A 17,701-nucleotide genomic window follows, 5' to 3' on the forward strand; every position below is an offset into this window, starting at 1 on the left:
AACCAGTGGTCTTTCTAACTGAAACCTGATGCTCATAATTACATGGCAGAACCCCTTCTTGACAAAAATAACTCCCTTTGACGACGCATGAGCACTAAACCAACTGGTTTCAGTGTAGTGTATGTGTAAAAATAACAAGCTGTGCTGGGATTTTAGACTAGAGAAAAGATCTCTGCAACAGGGAAAGAGATTATTCTGTGTTGCTTGCTCTATTCTCTACACCTGATGTAAACCTCTAATACAAATACTTTTACTCTTCTAAACATTAACTAAAGCATCTTTTTACAGTAGCTAGTAAAAATACTGCTGGTCCGTCATGGCGGCTCTGACCACAGAAGGAAGGCAATAAGTAGGTCTTCTGGGAAAAAAACGTCACTAAAAGCTTCCCATTCCCCGGTTGCTGCAGTTCAAAGTGTAAAGACATGTAAATACTTACAAAGCGAGAGCAGCACATTCGCCAGCTATCACACTTACATATAGAGAGGAAATTGCCTTGGCTGTCTTTAACTAGTGAAGGAATTACAGAAAAGCAAATAAAAATAAACTCCGGATACACATGAAACGAAAACCAGACTGTCTTTGCACTACAATTGCTAATATTAAATGGAGTTAATTGTGGGTTTTTTATTACAATTATTCTGAATTGTGATTCTTTACTGTCCTGGACAGTTTAAGAGAACTTAAGAGATGAAGAGTGTCTGGTAAAATGATGGAATATGGACAGAAGGGAAGAATGAAAAATAGACATTCCTCACATTATACATATTTATGCATATTTGTTTACAGTTGGGTCCAAAATTCTGAGACAACATTGCAAATCTGGGACTTTTTAAAATTAAAAACAGAAGGTTTAAGAATATTTAAATATGTAAAACAGAGAAAGTAAATGTTTAATATATTGAATATTTAGTATTCAAGATTGTGCACTATTTCTAGATCCCTATTTAAATGTAAACAAATTAGTGATATTGACCATATATATTGACTAGATATTAACTGCGTTGAATAAAAAGGTCAGACTTTCCTCCTGTCTAATCTCTTATATTGAAGCATGTGTTCAAACGACACTCTGATGGATTTGATCTAAAATGCATCAGAAGGTTTTGCAAAACTTGTGGAGTCCATGCCAGCTTGAGCGCACACTGTCATTAAAGCAAAAAGGGGATGTACCAAATACTAAGCAACTCTGAAATTCATGTAAATATTTTCAAGATTACACTTTTAACTCAAATTGCTGTCAGTAATATGATTTGTAATAAAAAAATATTATTTCAATGGAAATGGTCACACACAAACATATTCTCTCACTCTTCTTAAATCTCGCTTTTTATAAATCCAGCTGGGCCTCATCAAGGCATTTTCGCTGATAGCTAGTCACTCCTCACACAACGTTGTGGTTTAGGGTTACCAGTTCAGAGCCAAGTGGAATACACCAGGAAGTCCAATCATCCAGAAGGCAACTGCTACTCTTCACTATGAGAAAATGTGAATTTCAAGTACGGAAATCATTCATTGTCAATCCAAAACTCTGTAAGCAACAGGTCTAGGGAGTGCAGACACTGAAGGTCCTTAAAATTTTCTTTGGTTCATTGTATGTGAGCGGAGACTGATGGTTAATCAGACATCTTAGTCAAAATGCAAATGACTACGCGATTACATTTCCCTCAAACTGTGATTGTTGTAGAGAGTGAAGCTGATGGAAAATGTAAATTCTGCCCATGGTTGTGTGTTAGACCACAATCTCATTATAGACCAGATTCCATCTAGTAAAACAGCATAGGAGTACCAATGCAACATTTCAGTGGGTAGTACAGTCATATCAAGTAAACACAGTTTACTAAATATCTTACACACTAACCTTCCAATGCAAGGCAGCAACAATTCTTCAAAACAGCAGTGAAAATTTAAAAGGAGATAATGATGCCAGAAGAGAACATTTCAACTGAAACAGATGCACCAAGACAGCAGAGAAATAAATGGCACTTACGGTTGGAGCATGGAGAGTTAAAGGAGGCTCCATGTGAGTGTGTGTGTGTGTGTGTGGTCAGTGCTTCTTCAGACACCCAGCATAAATAAACATGTCCATTCGGCTACATGCTCGGAGAATGAAGTTGAAGTGGTTTTTCCTGCATCTAAAAACTCTTCCAACTCTCCCTCTCTTACTCTCACTCTCCCTAATGCTCCCTCCCACTTTCCATGCTCCCTCTTTTCATTCTTTTCAGTCACTCGCTCTACTTCAGAGTACTTTCTCCTCCCACTGTAAGAAAAGCCTCTCTCCTTCAGGTCAGTGCAAAAGTGTGTCACGTTGATTTAGGAGGAAACTGGAGAAATGACTTCAACGGTATACCCACAAACACACTAGATGTGTCATGTTTTAACCTCTTGCTCATGTATGTGAAATCCCATATCAGCATTGTAGCTCTTCTTACCATGTGCCTAAATGTGGCAAGTCACCAAATATTTGCTCAGAACACAACAGCAGAAGACAACAAGCCACTTCCAGACATATCTGAAGTTGTATCACTTGGAAAGTGTTCCAATTTCCCCAAAAGCCCTTGTAACAACACATAAATAGAAGTCAACACTGGTCAAACCCTCCCATGCTTGATTATCCAGGGTGTGTTCTATTCTTTGTTGCAGAGATATGACGACTCCGGATTTTCAAGAGCATGAGAAGAAGTCAATGCCATGTGTGATATGAAAAAAACCAACAACATCAGGACACCCTGGAAACACACAGTTACGCACAGAGTAGTAATTTCTAGGAATTTCCAGACCAGATAAAGGTTCTTGTTCAGTAAATGTTCATTCAGTCAGTCTTCCCTGGGTTCAGCCTAGTGGCTGACAGGTCATATATTTTCCATCTGGGTGTTTTATTGTTTAATAGTATTTCAGTTGCAGAGATCAACCATATAATTATAACATCACAAAATATAGCCACAAGCAGTGATCTGTGGGGCCAAGCTACCTTCGCAAACAGAGTCCCCAGTAGCCAGGTCTTGCCAAGTCGCACAGAACACTAAAGAGACCAAAGATAAACACACTGTTCAAGATTGGTTACAGTTGTTTAGTTCTAACCCTCTCAAATGCCTGCTGAAGTATGACTGTCTGATAGTGGTCACAAATAAATTTGTCATTAGAAATTCATTTACAGATTAGGACAAAGATTCAATATACCAAATTTCAGCACAAACTGATTTATGGTTCCTAGAAAACAGTTATTTGAATCTATCCCCATCACCTATGTGTGAACAAGAATCTAGTCTTAAACTTTTGTCTTTCGTGCAAATCTGTGCAACCAATCATGAGTTACAGGTGTTTGAATAAACCTCTACCAGTAGAATAAATTGGCATGTGCCATCCATATTATTCACCAACATCAACATGTTTGTGATACTTATTGAGATTCAGATTCTACTGAGTATTTTAACACTGATTTTGTCAAAATCTGGCAAGAATCCTAGGAGTAGGTCACAAAAATAGGTTTCACATATGAGTAGGTAACACATATTATGAAAATTGTCTTAAATGTCAGGGGTGGGTATAAATGGAAGCAGCAGGGAAAAAAATCATTTTGACTGTGCATCATATTCTAAAAGAAATGAGGAGCGCCCCTCAGTGGTCAATATGTGTGGCCAATCCTACAAGTAGTTCACAAAAGTAGGCTTTGCATATTATGCAAATTAGCTAAAAATCCAAGTGGGTGGCATTAAATGGTCCAAATTGCAAACTGGTTCACAATTAGGCAAGGAGTTAGAGGAAAAATAATTTCATCTGTACAACTCATGGTTCTCAACATATGTGACAAAAAGTTGATCAGTGTATGCTATTGCTCCACTATCAGACCAGTGTGGGCCCCCTTATTTTCTTGAATAATGGGAAGAATCCGCAAGTTCTTGTCAAATTTTGAGTTTTTACACCTTTCAGTCTTTGAGCCCCATCGCAATTCCAAAAGGAGCTTCCACATTGTGCTTGGACCCCTAATAACTATTAAAAAGTGAAGCTAAGGATAAATATTAAAAGATGGAATTGTTTCTGTAAACATTAAATATTATCAGGTTTCTGTTCCGGTAAAATAATTAACTGCAATCAAGATTTTATTTACTCAAAGGGGCTAAATATGATTAGTAAACTTATTTAAGCCATTGTTTCAGCTACTTTAGTTTAGCAAGAAATTGCAGTGCAAACTGGTGAAATAAGTTGGACAGTCATTGAATTCGATTTTTTCTGGCAATCAACAAATACCAAGATTACAGGACACACTTTTCATCCCAGTTTGAGTGAATCTCTTTCAGTCTCTTTGTCTCTCTCTTTCTTTCCTTCTCTCCTGAAGCTGCTTTTCTCCTGGTGAACACCAGTATGATGTTCTCATAACCACACTTTCCAGCTCGCCTGACCACCAGAAGGGCATTAGGTCCATGAAACAGCCGTCTCCCATTCCAGGAAAACTCTTACTGATCTCAGATTTCACACTTGGAGAAATGACAAAAGCTTTTCCACTTTAAACCTCAAGCATTTGCCCATTTCGTGAAATCTGCTCAGAAAAATACACAGGAGTATGACCTAGAAAGAATGAATATAGCAAATCAAGGTTTGAAGCAGCGTTCCACTTTTGTAGCGAACTTGCGTACCAAACCGTATGTAAGCCTACTCAGATGTCCTGGACAAAAAGAGCTTGATTTATTAAGGTCAGAAGGCCAGTACGTACATACCTACACACATCTATAACTCTATGCACCTCCAACAAAAACCCAAAGGTTCAAGTCTGAGACCACTAGGGAAAATCTGGGATTTGTTTTTACATATAAACTTGGAAATAAACAGAAGGTTTTAGAATTTTTAAATTTTTGTTTTGTAAAACAAAGAAAGTAAATGTTCGATATCTTGAATATAGTTCCCAATTTTAGTTGTAAGCAAATTTGTAAGCAAATTCGTGATCTTGACCAACTGCTTCGTACAAGATTTTCTTCTATTGAAGCACATGCTCAGATGAAACTCTGATGGATTTGATCTAAAATGGTTCAGAAGGTTTTGCACAAACTTGCGGAGTCCATGCCAGCTCGAGCACACAGTCATTAAAGCAAAAACAGGACATACTAAATACTAAGAAACTCTGAAATTCATGTAAATATTTAATGAATTTACACTTTCCACTCAGGTTGTTGTCAGTAATATAATTTGTAATGAAAATTGTTGTATTAAATAGAAAAGAATGCAAAATAGAATCATTTTCACTAGTGCCCTCTAGTGTCTGTCTGCACTCTTATTTATCTGTCTATCTGCAAGAGACTTTTGTTCACAATAATAATAATAATAATAATAATAATAATAATAATAGTTGTTGTTGTTGTGGTGGTGGTTTTCTTTAAAGCCAATGACATACTGAAGCACAAGTCATAAACCAGATGCCCAGAACCACTTAAACTCAGCAGTGTTTCATATCTGTTGTCACAGTTTGAGGAGCTGTGGAAAATTACATGTTTTTGTGCTTTGTGGGTGAGGATCCTAATGATATCACAATTGTGTGATTAGTGTGGAGTGCCATGTGTGAAATACAACAGTATTTGGTCTTCGTTTATGGAACATTCGAAAAAACAACCATTCCTTCTCCAACTCTGTGACTGTGATCCAAGGACCACAGACAAAACACACTGTCATGTTTTCACATCATGCAAGGATATGAAGCATGTTGAGAAACAGTGAGCTGTACTGCTGAAGATAACTTGGAAAGTAAAGCTGAGTCACTTGTCTAATAACATCAGCTTCTGTGTAGGCTGTAAAAAAGAGTTGAAGAGTTTTGCTGCAGACATTAGTGCACCCACGCTATAGGAATGTTAATGTTTTGCTCAGCTGTGTTGGCTGTGTAATAGAACAGCCTGGTTATGGTCATCACTTCAGCACAAAAACATAGGCCTATAGTTTGAGTGCCTACGATCTCATGCCTAGATCTCATGCTCAAAATAGCAAAGAACCAGGAATCATGAGGACGGCTGCATGTTTTTTAAAGAAAAAGCATACCTCAAGGTCATCAAGTGAACGTGCCAGGCTGAGTCGGTTGGTGCGAGCTGAGGTTTTTCGAACAGAGCGTCCTCTAGTGAGACCCCAAAATCTGTAGCCCTGAGGAGAGAAAATAACCAATATGACATATTGTACCATTAACATTGCTATATTGTTATTTATCATATATAATAATAACTCCCTAAACAAGATGCAGTGTCAATTAAGTAAAATCTGATTTTAACTGTAAACATTTTGTAAGAATATTTATGAAAAATCTAGGAAGCAAAAATAAGCAAAAAGGGTCACCCGTCTATTTCTGGGCATAAATAATTTAATCCTTAAATTAAATTAAAAACATTAAATAAAAACTTACATCATTTATTAAACGGAAAGTATTATAAATATGTAATTACTGATCCCTTTCATTGCAACAAGAGTCAGCCTTTTGTGTTAACCTTTAGACTTATGACTAATTTTCAATAGACAACAAGAAAACAAATCGCTGTTCGCTGAGAATAGATAAATCAAAGTAAAGCACCTTATAGAGTTCAGGTTTATTATTTATAGGAGAGAGCATAACAGTACACACAGTACATGCTACAAGTATGATAAGTTTTTGAAAGTGTTTGATTTAAGGTATGAATCATTTCCTTTTCAGTTCATATCCAATTAAGCATGCAGCCCAAAAGCATACAACAAGAACTGAAAATAACACAAAGGCCCGTGAAGCACTGTAGCAAATCATTGTAAAGAAAAGCATTGCTTTAATTTAATTTATGTTCATTTACAATGTTTACTCGATAGCAAAAGTGCGATTGCCTTATACAGCACATATGGTCATTAATACTCAGTTACAAAAACTTAGCTTCTGTACATTTATGTCAGACATTTCATCTTTAATGAAATCATGAAACATGTTAAGAATAGGCTTGTACAGACAATAATAATACTGCCTACAATAAATGTTTAGTGAAGTGTGAAATGTTAGAAATGTTTAGATCCAGGCACATGTACCACACCCTTGCTTTTCTAGTCCAAGACTTTGGAGGTCCTCCAGTATTCATCCCATTTACAAGAATATTTTCATACAAATTCTGGCCGGAACCTGAGACCGTCAGGACTCTGGGTCATCTCCTCTATACCCTGACATGTGGAGAAAAACATATGGCTTGTCTGAAGCCTGCTGCAGTCTGATCAATTGGTGTCTGCAAGAAGAACATACGAAACTACCATCCTTGGAGCCTTTTATATAGGTTTAACGGGTTTCCCCTCCAACTGCTTCTTGCTTATAAAGCACTCATTTATAGTGCCATTTGGGGACTACAATAAGATACAAGTTTCCTTATTTAATTAATTCCTCCAGTAATGTCTTCACTGAATGCTTTATTCTGGTTAAGGTTGTGGTGAATCCGGAGCCTCTCCTGGGAACACTAGGCACCAGATGGGAATACACTCTGGATGAGACACCACTCAGTTACAGGGCACAGTGCACACCTAGGAGCTACAACCATGCCACGCTGCTTATTTAAACATCACAATGTATCATTGGTTTTGGACTGTGGGAATAATTGTGATTAAACTGTAATAAAATATAAGAACGCCAAGCTGTTCAAAAACTTTTGACTGGCATTGTATATACGTATTGATGAAGATTTTTATACAATGTATTTCATATAGTTATACATTTCCACCATGGTCTAACAATAAAGCATTTTTGAGGGGGCCCAGGACAAGCATCACACAGACTCATCCGCCTGCATTGTTTATCCTCTTTTTTTTTTTTTTAGACTTCGTGCCTTGTGGGATAATCAAGAACAGTTATCTGATAAACATATGTTTGAATGGAATGACAATGATATCACACATACCACACAGACCTGTAATTTCCTTTCCATCTGTACACTGGGTTTCCTCAAAACAGATGCAAGCACCAGAGTTAACTGAAGTTAATCTTAGCATCGCTTTAGCTTGAAGCTAAAAATATGCCTTATTACAGAAATACTACAGCATAAACCAGCAAAACTGCATTAAGCAGAATTCCCCAAGCACTATAACATTTGTGGGCCTCTTTCATCACTATCTGAGCTACAGCTGAAATCAGATTACAGTGGTCCAACACAGTTAATGTTGTGGGGGGATGGTCTTGTACAATGAGGACAATTACATTTTATAGCACATAATCAAATTAATGCACAAACCGTGATAAATTAAGACTGAAGACTGAAGTCACTTAGCTTAAACACAATGCTTATTATCCCTGTTTAGAGAAATTAGCCGATTGTTGCCAGGTGACGTTCTTGAATTGAAACCAAGCTTAACTGCTTTCCCACTGATCCGTCTGCCATAATCACGTTGGACTCCACTAATCAACACAACAGCTCCATCTGCTGTGCCCCAACCATGTAGCACCATCTGTTCTACAGATCATGATTTAGTGTGCAAATTAGTCTGCCAGCCTCATGACAAAGACATAGCTAAGAATCAGTGCTAGGTTTTAATTTGCATTACAAGCTTTTACTTCAAATGAATAGGTACATCAAAATAAACTCGGAAGCTTTAGACTGTAATCTTATTATCTCTTCTTGTATATAGGTTAAATGATCAATTTACATGACATGTAGTTATACATATCAGCACTTCAAAGTGTCTAGGTAGTAATATTTAATGGACGAATTGATCCTCAGTTGCTAGAAGTAATGGTAATATATGCTGTGTTAGTTACTTAACTAAAAATTCCATCTTAACATTTCGTATACATGTGTATATATATATATATATATATATATATATATATATATATATATATATATATATATATGTGTGTGTGTGTGTGTGTGTGTGTGTGTGTGTGTGTGTGTGTGTATATATATAAAACAAGTGTCGTTACCTTGTTTTCTCCATCCTTATTCTTGGATCCACTGTTAAACAGTTTCAAAGTCAGATCATATGCAAGGTCACCAGGTGTTTTGTATCTCAGTGGAGGGATTTGTTCCATGGCAGGTGGTAAAGTGCTGTTTTTAGCTTTGGGTCCACCGGTATCGCTGTCAGCCAGGCTGTCAATGCTGGTGGGCCGAGGTTTCTGCCAGCGAGCGCGGATACTAACAGAGGGCCAGCGCTGACTTCCTCTCCGTTTGGTCTTATTTTCAGGCAGTTGTGACTGCTTACGCTGAGAAATAGAATTTAAAGGCACACTATGTGAAACCTCTTCTCCAATAGACGCATTTGTTTGTGGAGTGGCAGGGACAGGGAATGGCTCTGCAAGAAGGCACCTACGCTCTGACCTTAGGGATGGCTCATTGCTCTGCTGGGAGATGCATGGAGATGGTTTGTCCCAAGTTGTATGGGAACTGTTTGGAGATGTAAGACTCCACTGGTCAGCAAAACTCTCCTGATCCTCTGGAGACACGTTTCCAATCCCGCTGTCCCCACTGCCACTGTTTCGTGTGCTTTGCTGTTCGTCACAATCCTCACTATCCAGTTTGACTCTCAATTTCTCAATATGGTCTCCCATGTCTGTGTAGAGGACTGACACAAAGTTTAACATTGAATACGGAGTATGGGGAAACTCCAGACAACCCTGAGTGTCCGAGTCAGCAGTGCATGAAAAGCCAAAGTGATCAGAGATGCTTTTATGCTCATCGTGATCACAGAGTTCTGGGTCTATGATGAATACATGACATAACGTCTTCATGCAAGTGCTTTGCTCTGCTTTTTTGGGGCCAGTTTTCGTCACCTCCTTTGAGACAAGACCAAAAAACCTATTATCTTCAGTACATACTGCACACAAGACCAGGTTCTCTGCAGGGTATGCAGCCAAAACCACATCCCTGTCATCACAAAGCTGCACACAATTACACTTGACCCTCATCATCACCAGGTAATGGGTTTTCTGCTCAGTTGCAATTTGAGTAATACATTCCCGTATAGCTCGTAAGGTTTCCTTTTCAGAGTGGGAAATCACTAGATCCAGTTCTATGGAGTTTATGTATCCTACCACCATTCCCACGTTTAGAGCGCTGGAGTCAGGCAAAATATCATGCTGACTCTGAAAGTCTGAGAAAACGGAATCTTTACTCACAACACGAGATGGTTCCTCCCGATCAAGTGCATGCGGGTTGTGTTTTGACGGACACCAATGAGACCAGTAAGACATATCTGGTTCTGATCTTGGTCTCTGTTTAGGTTGTTTTTTTGATGCGTTAGTACAAGCCTGACCTGAAATTTCCAAAACAGTATTAAAACTGCCCACTGACTCCCCTATACCTTCCTCATAAGGTTCCACTTGTCCTGGATTTGACCAAGTTTCTTTCTGCTTTAACTGAACAACCAGGGAATCTGATGCAAAATTTACTGAATGTCTGTCAACTGATGAGACCAGCAAACTAAGAGATCGTAATGATGACCCGATGAGCTCCACTACGGTTTCATGTGAAGCTGTGGACACATCGGTGTCGTTCACACTCAAAACACAGTCACCAGGCTTCAATCCAGCATCATCAGCTGGACTTCCTTTCAGGATTCCACTCAGGACACAGGGAGCCTGGCCAACCACGGTAAATCCGTATCCAGCTCTACCTCGCTCTATCTCCACGCTGCGGACTTTTGGGGCTGGAGAGAAGTCCAGAGATCTCTTCACACCTCCAGCAGGCTCCAGAGCTCTCATTTCTGCCTGCGAGATGCAACCAAATCACAACAAAAGGCTTGGGTGATACTGCTGCTCAGAGTCCAAATCAATGAGCCACAGTCATTGTAGGTACTGTAAAACAAAAAGGAAAAGAAGCAGAAAGGAAGATTTTATCAACTAAACTAGACGGTGTTATAGGAAAATAGAAATAAAAAAGTGTTCTGGTTTGATTTCAGGTGCTACTCTAAGGCTGCATGTCAAAGCACTGGCACTGGAGACTCTGAGCTCACTCAGAGACCAGATTCTTATTGGAAAATATGAAGGCAAAACAAAGTTAACACAAGGTTTATTGTAAATGCTCTTACTATTTATTATAAACTTTCAGGGGGGAAAAGGTTAAACGTTTGTAGCCTTTATATCCCAAGATTGAACCAGACTACGGAACACTTATGTTTTGTTCCGTTTAAGATTAAAATAGTAAATTAACGTCACGTATCAAAGTTCACAAACGTACACCATAAACGTTACACATTATTACTAAATATTTCTCAAGTATATCAGCCCTAACAAACGTACGCTCACTTACCTGACCCTAACACTTCGTATTTTCAAAGTTTCAGTCTTCTTTCCACTTCTGTCCAGTGTCCAGACAACCACTGCCATTCACTATTGTACTCAACACAAAGCGTCATTCAGTCTCTATGGCACCGTAAAGATCGCCAACCTAAAGCGAGCCCTTCTGATTCGCTGAGAGCCCCGTCAATCCGACTCAACGTTTAAACAAATACTTGGCGCTTATTGGAGCTCGGAAAATCACGTGTAACGCTTAGGGCGCGTACCAACGGCTCCGTGCGCGCGTGGGCGGAGACCCTTGAGTGTTGCTCCGCCCAATACAGAACTCAGGCAATGTGCTCTGGTGCACGCGTGGCTTTAAGTTATGCAGCTCCGCTAGTTATACGTCTTCTAAATGTTTGCGAAATGTTTTCGGAGAGTAGCTGTTTTAGGCAATATGTTGCCATCCATTGTACCCATTTAAAAAGTAACATTTATTTCACCGACCCACCCCGAATATAATCCAAATATTCAAATATTAGGCTCATTATTTTAATATTTACAGTAATATTCTGGCTGTTTATGGAGTTTTATCCCTAAAATTTCCGCTGACAAACACATTAGGTGCAAGATGACATTATGTATAGGCCCACTTGTTTTAGTTCTTGAGGACTACATCAGACTTACACAATTAAAGTGACAAGGGGCCAATAACTTTCCATCACTGTAACAAAGGTGTAAAATAAAAACTAAATAATATAATAAAATTAAATAAAACTGACCCCAGGGTTGGGGGTTCGATTCCCGCCGTTGCCCTGTGTGTGCGGAGTTTGCATGTTCTCGCTGTGTTACAGGGGTTTCCTCCGGGTACGCCGCTTTCCTCCCCCAGTCCAAAGACATGCATGGTAGGTTGATTGGCATGTCCATAGTGTATGAATGTGTATGTGATTGTGCCCTGCGATGGATTGGCACACCGTCCAGGGTGTACCCTTCCTAGTTCCCGATGCTCCCTGGGATGGGCTTCAAGTTCCCTGCAACCCTGTAGGATAAGCGGTATTGAAAATGTATGGATGGAAAATGTACCCCCTGGTTAACTATGCTTAATGGTTAGCAATGGTTAGTTTGCCTTGCACCTCTGGGGTTGGGGGTTTGAATCCTGCCTCCAGAGCTTTCATGTTCTCCCCAGGTCCATGCATTTGTTTTCCTCCATGTACTCCAGTTTGAGGTTGATTGGCATTTCCTAATTGTCCTTAGTGTGTGACTGGGTATGCAATTTTGCCAACCTCCACGGTGTCCCCTGCCTTGTGTCCGGAGTTCCCTGGGATAGGCTCCAGGCTCCCTTGTGATCCTGTGTAGGATAAGCAATATGGAAAATGGATGGACCCCCTGGATATGCTTCATGATCCCTTGAGGGTCACAAGACCCCACTTTGAGAAACACTGGTTTAAGCTAAACAAATTCAGGTGTTTAATACATTATGGGTCTGTAAATCCTAGCTGCATTTATGGTGGTCATAGGCTTTCACAGTGGGTTAAATGATAAAACACAACCAGGCAGACAACAGTTTATATAAGGCTTTACAGATGTTACAAAATAAAGTCTTTTTTTTTTTTAAAGAAAATCACACAGTTGAATAAAATGTTATCATTATGTATAGCATCTTAGAGTAACATCTGAAATTCTCTAACAATACTTAAACAATGTAGTACCAAAGATGCAATAGTAAACAAGTTCTGTGTGTTTATTTCAATTAGTGCTGTGTTCCTCTCATGTAAGATACTTTAGATTGTGATATATTGAGTTTTGTACAGCTGCACACTCAATACACTTCAAAACTCATGTTAATGAGATGTGAGACCATTGGCTATAGCAGCTTTGTGATCTTCCACCTTCCCCACTTGCTGTCAAATCAAACAATTGCAAATTAAACAGAACTATGTATTTCAATAGCTTTGCTGCTGAAGCACAAAAAGCATTGTGAAGCTGTGAATACCAGTTTATGTGGAGCATATAAATGGGTTACACTCAGGTATGTGTGTTTGTAAGATAGGGTGTGGATGGGATCATCTTCTCGAGCAAGTTCATCATTCGTTCCTGGAGCTGCAGGCTTTGTACCTGCAGGAAGTTTTGCTGGTGCATTACACGTCGCACTTCTCGGCATGTGTCCTCCACAGCACGGCTCATTTTCCTCTGCTCTTTCAGCATCGCTTCCATCACACGCAACTTCCTGCGGCGCAGTGATGTACCGTGTGGCAATCTCGGTCTCTTCATAGGCCTGAAGACACAGATGTGCAATTATAATCTAAATAGGACTATATTTCAAAGACCATTAAAATAATCTCTGTAGATTAGAATTATGGTGTGTTGGCTCATCCATAGGGGCAGGTGTGGCAGAGTCAACCATTTATATCAGCCATTCAACATATATTAATCTTCATAAAGACCTCATTCACAACTCCATACATTTTAATTCTGCTGAAATACTGATTACCTCTTTTGAATGACCAGCATTAAAAAAAAGTTAGCTATTTTTGACAGATATAAGCCAGTTTTCCATTGATTTGTTTGTCTTAGATCTTGTGCAATTAGCTTCCATAGAGTTGTGCTGCATTCGACTCAAGGTCATAATTCTCAAGCTCCAAGCAGTAAAAACCAAAAAAAATGCCCCCTCAACTTAAAATGTCAACTCATCAACTTGAGGTAATCTTGTTTAACTACAAATTCCTTGCCAGTTTAAAGAGTGACATCAATTTAACATCCAAATTTAGCATCCGAAGTAAACAAAGTACCACTTCTTACCTTTAAATGAGCTATGCTGTGTATACAAGTATTTGCTTTAGATCAATCATCATACAGACATATAAGCTTGTTAAATCTAAAACACTGTCTATACAGTTGAGTGTTTAAGGATGAAATTATAAATCACTCATCAAAGTTTGCTGCCTAGCTTGTTGATAACAAAAGATGAACATGGAGGCGTCCATGTATTTTCCCCATTTCGTAGTCAAATGTGCCAAAGCTGAAAATGACATTGTTCTGACCTGTGAATTACCACTTACAAGGTAAGTCTAATGCAGCATTATTATTGTACCTAGTGGTCAAAAATGGGAACAGCAACAAACGCTAACAGATGTCCATAGGAGCAGGAATCATGCTGCCCCATACTCTCACTCTATGAATGATTTCAGTGGAGAAGAAGCAGGACAGTTAATGACAGGATTGCCAGATTAAGCTAGTTTAAAAATTCTCCATGGCCATCAAGATATTATTTTATAACAAATAAATGGAATTAAATCTAATACATTTCTGCACAATGGCAAAGTAGTAGCGCAGCAAGTGTGTCTGTGATGTACACAACTAGTTCTCTGATAAGATACCTTGAAATTGGGAAAATGAAAGATGGATTATAGAACAGATAATGTCGGTACATCATAAATACATGTGAAATACTTGTTTCCCATGCAAAGGCTGAGGAAACGAAGGATCATTTCTCACTTTTGCAAAAGGGTTGAAAATTTTTGTACTAGTTTCAGGTATTTTGTGGGTTTTGAGAAGTAGTTGGGATGAAAATTTCACTCAACTCTGGTCAATGATATTCCTTCGAACGCAGTTGCACAAAGGTATGTCTAAAACCACTCAAAACAAGCTGCTCAACTGTATGCAGTTGATCCACAACTGTTATATGACATAGCCTTCTCTTAATAGACTTCTAGACTTAATTTTGTTTGAGGCAAAATATATGGTCATGAGCCACTGCTGAATATATGTAGATTATTATTAAACTGTTTAATGGGCTTTAATACCCAAGTTACTACAAAAATTGAATAGGAACATCTCTACACCTCTTTAAAAATATCAGGATTGAGCCTACATAGCTTACAGGAACATTAAATTTCAGTCGTTGGGTTCTGGAGCTTGGGGCAGGATTTAATTGAATTTAATTGGTTATAACAATCTCTGTAAAAGAATTACATCTGAAAGTGATCTTGGATTCAACCACCAGTTTATTTCTAGTTTGCTTATGCATAAATATGTAATTACAAATACTTTTTTATGCATTTCTACCCGTTTCTGTCAGAACATATACACTATATAGCCAAAGGTTTAGTGACTAACCATCACACTCATACAGTATGTGCTTGCTGAACATCCCATTCCAGATTTAGTCACCCATCTGCTGTTATAATAATCTCCACTCTTTTGGAATGGCTTTCCACTAGATTTTGGAAAGAGGCTGTGGGGATTTGCCCTTTTAGACACAAGAGTGAGGTCAGGCACTGATGTTTGCCTCAGAAGGCTTAGTACGCAGTCAGCATTTCTATTTATTCAAAAAGTGATGTGGTTGAGGTCAGTGCTCTGTGCAGGCCACGTAACTTCTTCCACACCAGCCTTGGCAAACCATGTCTATATAAACCTTGGTTTGTGCTCAGGGGCATCATCATGCTGGAACAAGATTAGGCCTCTTAGTTCCAGTGAAGGGAAATAGTAATGCTACAGCATACAAAGACATTCTAGACAATTCTCTGCTGCCAACCTTGTGGCAACAGTTTGGGGAAGAACCACATATGGTTGTGAAGGTCAGGTGTCCACATACTTTTAGCAGTATTGTGTAGTTTAGTAAGCATGTAATATGTCTAAAGCCATGGAGATTTTTCTGCTACTAAGCTCATGAGTTATGTTATGTTAAAACATGCTATGTACAGTATGTTCCTAATTCGTTGACAAAATTCATGGACACTTAATATCATGCAAGTGTCCTAATTACCTGGACTCGAAGGAACTCACAGAGACCTCTGTCCCCTCATCGTCCTCCTCTTTGACCTCCCTTTCCTCTGAGGAGCCAGTGTACTCAGGTAGAAAGCCTATGACTGGCGTCCCAGCTTGGGATACAGAGGGTTCAGGTTGTGAAGTTGATGCTCCAGTGATTTGAGGGTCCAGTGGGCTCATATGGGTCTGCTCTGGTATTTTGGACAAAATCCTCTCAATGGACTTGTAATATGGCCAGTCAGGCATGCCACTACCACCACTGGCTGTGTGCTTCAGCTTCCTGTTAACGAGAGTGGTATGTATGTGGCGTAGTGAATCATGTGACATTGCACACTGATAAGGGTTATATTGTTAAGAATATATGTGCAAAGCACAAAGCTTTTAAATTATTAAAAGCATCAGCAACAGGTAGGTTTCAGGTTGTCCAAGTTTGCCTTAGACATTAAGACATCAGTACAAGCTTCTATCTAGCATTTTATCCTCACCTAGATTGAATATTATCATACAAAATTCTTGTTTTGTCTAGAATGTTGAAAATAGTATAATGCAAAAATGTTTTGCCCAGAGTGTTAAGAATGATCTAAAACAAAATAACTGTTTTGTCTAGAAGGTTGAAAGTGGTAAAACACAAATGGTTTGTTTTGCCTAGAATGTTATGTTCTTGAATTTTATAGAATAAAAATAATCTGTTTAGTCTAGAATCAGTTTTAGAGTGTCCTTTAGGCAGGAAAGATTATTGACTTCTTACTGTTGCTTTAAGTAGCCTGTAAGAATTTAATCAAATTTAGTCAATGCACACTTAAAATTGTAAGGTGTGAATAAATGTTTTAAAATGTTACCCTTACACTTGCCTGTACTGGAATGTCATATTGGTGATTTTCATCTTTATCTCCTCCCTGTGACGGTGTTCGCCGGTCAGGTCATACAGTCGCTTAGCCATCATTTCGTAGATTTTAGCATTGCGTTTGGCCTTCTTGAGCTCAGTGACGTACTCTTCCCAGATGTACAGAAGCCCTTTCATTTCTGAATCTGTCCAATTGCGTGCTCTTCTGTGCTTCTCATTTTGCACTATATAACTGAAGCAGTCTTCAGCGGACATTTTGCAAAGCACCTATCTCTCTCTCCCTCTCTCTTTCAGATTTTTGTACAAACAAAATCCTGGAAGGTTTTGTTTCACTGCAGCAAGCTTTTAGAAAGCCACCTTTTCCCTTTCCTTTCTGTTCTTTCCTCGGGCTTGTGATTATGTGTGAGAGAGGCCACCCGTTCTGCCCTTCCCCCCTCTAACTCAGTTAAGAGGCATCAGAATGGGGCCTGGAGGGTTGGAGCAATCAGCTTTAAAAGCTTTTAAAGAGGGAAGTTCGTCACTGTGATGTCAAGTTGCCCTGGCAACAGCCAGCCCAAGCCCTTCCTCCCGCTCCACCTCCGCCCCCTTTCTCTATCTCACGTTCTCTGTCTCACTTGCTTTCGGATCTGAAACAAAAAGCTTTTAGCAGAAAGCCAGTGAAGTACAAACTCTACATGTGAAATATGACTCCATGGTGTTGGTGTAGGTAGAAGATGAGCTGTTTCCTTGACAACAGGCCTTGCTGTGGGCTGTGCAGTCCCAATCCATAATGTGTTTAAAAGCTTTTAATGGTAGAGCACAAATCTTGTCTGCTGTCACTTCCAAGATGCACTTAGAATGTGCACTCCCAGTTGTCTTTAAAAGCATGTCTATATGTGGCAGTGTGCCTGCAAATATACATCAAGTGTCAGCAA

At 39.1% G+C, this 17,701-nt stretch overlaps 2 protein-coding genes across 6 annotated transcripts in view; both read right to left on the minus strand.

Annotated features, from left to right (window-relative positions):
- Positions 1–13,057, minus strand: part of rgs12a (regulator of G protein signaling 12a) — a 42,530-nt gene extending 29,473 nt beyond the window's left edge. For 2 of the 5 annotated variants that reach the window (XR_008386298.1, XM_053628854.1), the window contains exons 1-3: positions 11,211–11,687; positions 8,888–10,756; positions 6,019–6,117 (exon numbers count right to left, since the gene is read on the minus strand). Coding sequence is in view for 4 of the 5 variants with exons in the window: in XM_053628854.1 (XP_053484829.1) it covers positions 6,019–6,117; positions 8,888–10,663 (1,875 nt within the window). In the remaining variant the exon portion in view is untranslated. Of the gene's footprint in view, positions 1–1,987; positions 2,583–6,018; positions 6,118–8,887; positions 10,757–11,210; positions 11,688–11,958 lie in introns of those variants that run through there. The other 3 variants (XM_053628855.1, XM_053628856.1, XM_053628857.1) reach the window with 3 other exon arrangements.
- Positions 13,058–13,140: 83 nt separating this feature from the next.
- Positions 13,141–17,418, minus strand: msantd1 (Myb/SANT-like DNA-binding domain containing 1). Its single transcript, XM_053630182.1, has 3 exons — positions 16,789–17,418; positions 15,942–16,223; positions 13,141–13,451 (listed from the first exon to the last, which is right to left on the minus strand). Exons 1-3 carry the CDS (start codon positions 17,040–17,042, stop codon positions 13,202–13,204), a joined length of 786 nt encoding a protein of 261 aa, XP_053486157.1. The 5' UTR covers positions 17,043–17,418; the 3' UTR covers positions 13,141–13,201.
- Positions 17,419–17,701: the final 283 nt, after the last annotated feature.

This window comes from Ictalurus furcatus, chromosome 7 (assembly GCF_023375685.1).
Source record: "Ictalurus furcatus strain D&B chromosome 7, Billie_1.0, whole genome shotgun sequence".
NCBI classification, from domain to species: domain Eukaryota; kingdom Metazoa; phylum Chordata; class Actinopteri; order Siluriformes; family Ictaluridae; genus Ictalurus; species Ictalurus furcatus.